Source organism: Microtus oregoni, unplaced genomic scaffold (genome assembly GCF_018167655.1).
Source record: "Microtus oregoni isolate MIOR12 unplaced genomic scaffold, Mior012 000006F_ref0000085, whole genome shotgun sequence".
NCBI classification, from domain to species: domain Eukaryota; kingdom Metazoa; phylum Chordata; class Mammalia; order Rodentia; family Cricetidae; genus Microtus; species Microtus oregoni.
In genome coordinates, this window is record NW_024543065.1 from 58,780,020 (window position 1) to 58,784,776 (window position 4,757).

The 4,757-nt window shown below is 49.0% G+C and overlaps 1 protein-coding gene across 1 annotated transcript; it reads right to left on the reverse strand.

Annotated features, from left to right (window-relative positions):
- Positions 1–1,956: 1,956 nt before the first annotated feature.
- Positions 1,957–2,916, reverse strand: Ffar3 (free fatty acid receptor 3). The gene has a single exon (XM_041653280.1). The coding sequence runs from the start codon at positions 2,914–2,916 to the stop codon at positions 1,957–1,959; it is 960 nt and encodes a 319-aa protein (XP_041509214.1).
- Positions 2,917–4,757: the final 1,841 nt, after the last annotated feature.

Genomic DNA, 4,757 nt, shown 5'->3' on the forward strand with positions numbered 1-4,757 from the left:
TGGCTCACCTGGCTTGATTGGCTCTGCCTTGCTTCCATGGCATCCAAGATCCCAACAAACATGGGCTTTTTTTTTCTTTCAATTTTTGAAAGATTGCCAGGAGCAGTGGCTCAGGACTGTCATCCCAGGATTCAGGTGCCTGGTTTAGGTAAGGTGGAGAGTTTGAGGTCAGCCTGGGCTACAAAGAGATTCTCTTAGAAAAAAACAAAACTAAAGTAACAGCAGTGGTGGCTGTCACCTTTAAACCCAGCAGTCGGGAGGCAAAGGCACGTGGGTCTCTGAGTTCCAGGACTATGAAATGAGACTTCGCCTCAGGAAAATCAATCAATCAACCAAACAACAACAACAACAACCACAAACAGTAGTGAGGCTGGATGGGATGTGTGGTGGTACAAGAGGCAGAGGCAGGCAGATTTCTGTAATTTGAGTGCCAACCTGGTCGGCACATAAGTGCTAGGCCACTTAGGACTACATAGTGAGACCTTGTCTCAAACACTTAACAAGGGCTAGGGATCTCAGTGGCTAAAAACACTGGCTGCTCTTCCAGGGGACCTGGGTTTGGTTCCCAGCATCCATACAGTAACTCACAGCCATCTGTAACTCCAGTTCCAGGGGATCCAATGTCTTCTGTTACTTCAGAGGGTCCCAGACACAACCATGCTACACAGACATACACACAGGCATGTTAACAACTCAAACACAAAAATACAGATATTTTCAATGTCAAAACAGCTGTGAGCCAGTACTTGAGACCTGAACCCTGTGACCTGGCTCCTCTCACAGATGTAAGCCTAAAGTTTTCTAAGGCTTTCACAAACAAGACTCAGTTTTGTTCATAGAAAACAGCTCTTCTTGTGCAAGCCCGTGACCTGGGTTTTTACATCATGCTGAGATCCCCCAGTTCAAGTCAGGAATTTCATTCAAGTTCTCAGCAACTTCTTGAATTCGGTTTTTTGTTTGTTTTATTTGTTTGTTTTTATTTTGTTTTTTGGTGTTTTTTAGTTTTTTTTTTTTTTGAGATGGAGTTTCCTATGTTGAGGCTGATAGCCAAGGATGACCCTTAACTTCTGACCTTACTGCTGAGGATACAGATGAACACAGCCATATCTGGATTATAGAGTGCCAGGGACAGGAAGCAAGGCTTGTGCTGGCCGGGTAAGCACTCTGCCACCTGAGCTACATCCCCAGTCCTAAATAAAAAATGAAAGAATAAAAATAATTAAACTTAAAAATAAAATTGTCTTTAGTTTTATTCCTCCAACCCCGATCCTCTGCAGGCACCTAGGCATTTTGTTCCTTCAGTGTGAGTGTTCCTCCATCTGCCACCTACACTACCCATAAGTTCATGAAGATATGGAAACATCATTTTCTTTTGCTAGGTCTGGAATTTATTTGGATAATTTTTCTCTTTGCCCTCCATTGTTCATAAGTATCCCAGAAGATCTGAATTTATGGAACAGTGGGCGTTCTGGAAAACCCTTCACCAAGGCAGGCTATTTCCTCACTCCTAGATTCCTGTCTCCCCCACTCTGAAGAGTCAGGAGTCAGTGGCTGACACAGTTCCCCCACCCCAGGTCCCCAGATCAATTCCAGAGCTGAGCAGCCTCCCCCACCTCCCCACCTTCCCCATCATCCCCACCTCCACCCCAGGAGGCACTGAAGCCTACTGTGTGCACCAGAGGTTAGGCTCTTTCTTCTAGAGAAGTCTGTCCCATTACAATGTCCCAGAGTGGAATCCAGGGCTTATGAGGGGATGAGAAGGACGGTGACATGAAGAGTCCAGAATGTGAGCACATCCTGGGAGAGCTGAGTGACTGCTGAGTCTCATCTGTGCTGTGTTAGGAAATAAATGCCTGCAGACACACCTGCCTACTCCTTCCTGTTCCCTGAAGGTTTCCTGACAGCCAAGACAATGGGCCAATGGTTCCACACCCCTCCTCTGGTTTGCCCTTTTCTCTAGCTTGGGCACTCTTTGGATGGTTCTTCTTCGTTCTTTACCGTCAGTTCCATGCTGGCTTCCTGAGTCCAAGGCACACAACCTCTGGTCAGCCTTCCCAGGAGCTGCTGAAATTCGGCTTGGAACTTGGAGGATGAGAAGTAGAAGACAAGAGGGTCTATGCAAGAGTTGAGGGTGCTGAAGAGGAGCACATAGCTCCGCCAGGATGGACTCTCACCCTGGACATAGCCCACCACGTGGGACATATTGTAGGGGCCGAAGCAGAAGAAGAAGATGAGCAGTGTGGCTGCTAGAAGCCCCATCACCCTCTTCCGCCTGCGCCGGCTGGCTCCTCGGCTAAGAATCCACATCATGCGGCTGTAGCAGTAACTTGTGATACACAGGGGCACCATGAAAAGGACCACAGCCATCTCTAGTCTCACAGGCAGGAGCACAGCCAGCTGGTCCTCCCGGAATTCCAAGTAGCAGGTTCCATTAGTTCCCTGGCTGTAGGTGGCATTTCCCCAGTATTCAGTGACATAAACCACACTACAATGAGCTGACGCCAGGAACCAGCAGATGCCGCAGACCACAGCAGCCTGGGCCAGCCGTGGCCGGGTCTTGTACCACAGTGGGTAGGCCACGCTAAGAAAACGTTCGATGCTCACAGCCGTCAGGAAGAGGGAGGTGAGGTAGATGGTAGTGAAGAAAAGGAACCCGGAGAGGGGGCAGAGGATGAAGGGCAGGAGCCATCTCATGCCATAGGCTGCCTCCACCATGCGAAATGGCAGGAAGAGCAGCAGGAGCAGGTCCGAAAGGGTCAGGTTTAGCAAAAGTAAGTCCACGGCCACCGGGCGGCGGCGCAGCTTGCCCACGAAGACCACCAGGGCCATCAAGTTGAGGGGCAGTCCCACGAGGAAAACAAACAAGTACACGGAAAAGAAAAGCCAATGATTGCCGGGAGAGAAGCTCGCCGCCATGTTTATGGATGCTGGTGAGACAGAGATGAACAGGAAGATAATGTGGGGAGTCGGGAAGTCTCCCGTTCCTCCACCAGGAGACTTACCCACCAGGCTGGAGTGTTGCCATCACTGTCCACCCCCACAACCCAGTCACCACATGCTCTCCCCTGCAGGGTCATCCTTCCTGCCTTTCCTGTCCCCGACCCGGTGCAGACATCACCAAGTTGTCTCCTGTTTGAACCCCCAGGCCCGTACTCACCAGTTTATTGGAAAACCAGCGCTCTGCTGCCCTGCACCTCGCTGGCTCCTCCAGCACTGGGCGGTGAGCTAGTTGTCCAGCGAGATGATAAAGATTTAGTGGTGCCTATGACGTCACTCATTGCAGAACTGCACAAAAGATGCTTTGAGCTCTGCTAGCTGGGCTGCGTCCATATGCAAAAAAAAAAAAAAAAAAGAAAGAAAGAAAGAAAAAAGAAAAACAGAAGAAGAACAAATTCCAAGGTTGTGTGTATGGCTGCATGTATACAGTCTCCTTTCTTCCTCCTACTTTGACTTCATCTCCTCTACTTGGGCTTTGTTATGCTTCTTTAGAATGGGCATAGCGAGGGCTCATCGGAGTGGGAAGTAGGCTGCACGGAGTGACGGCTGGCTCTGCAGCTGGCTATTTCTTGCTAACTCTGGGACTCCTACTCTATAAAACAGAGGTAACAACACAGATTCACAGATGAAAACCTACACACTGGTCCAGTTAGGTAGCTCAGTAGCAGGAACACTTAGACTGAGCCGTATCTCAGTTGGTAGAGCACTTGCCTTTTACGCATGAAGCCAAGAGTTTGAGCCCCAGCACACAAAACAGGTGTGGTGGTGCATACCTGTAATCAGGAACAAGAATCAGCAGGATCAAGAGTTCAAGGTCATCATCAACTCCTGGCTACACACACTTTGAGGCTAACCTGGACTTAATGAAGCCCTGTCTCAAATAAACTATAACATGCTAAGCACATAGAATAGAGCCTGGCCCAACCTTGCACCTTGTGGTACAGGCAAGGATCCAGGATGATGGGTGAATGTGATGGGGAGGCAGCTAGGATTGCAGCATAACCCACAGCATGCCCTCAGGGGACCACTGTTGACATCCAACATCCTTTCTATTCACAACAGGAAAGTGACTCTCCAGGTCTCCCTCCTTGTTAGGCTTCACCATGGGGTGGAGGTGGGAGGGGTGTGGGGATGTGGGGTGTGTCGTGTTTCACATCCAGCCCTTTTCATCCTCAGAGGCAGCACACCTCTTCTCTCGAATATTTATGGAGCAGAGCACAAAACCAATGCCCACCCACCAGAATGGCTATAGCACCAAACCAGACAGAACCAAGTGCTGACAAAGATGGAGACACACCGAAGCCGTTGTTGACCGCTGAGGAGAAGGCACCATGGGGTAGCCCCTCTGGAAAGCTATTTGGTGGTTTCTCTACAAGCTTAAACATACGTTTACACAATACCAGTAATTCCACGCTGAGTACTTGTTGCAGAGACATGAACAGATAGATGCGTGATCACGAATGTTGGCTCATATATCTTCTTCATCACAGCACTAGCGACCATGGCTCAGAAGTGAAAATATCAGGCCACGACCCCTCAGATAGACAGACACACGCGAGGCATCAGGATACCAGCTTAACGCACCACATGGATGAACCCTAAAACACATGCTGAGTAAAGCAAGTTAGATACAACAGCACCAACTTCACATGGTTTCATCTGCATGAAATGTCCAGAAGAGGCAACTATTTTAAAACACAAAGTAGATTAATGATGGGAGCTAAGGCTGGGGCAGGGATGAGAAATAGGGACACATTGAA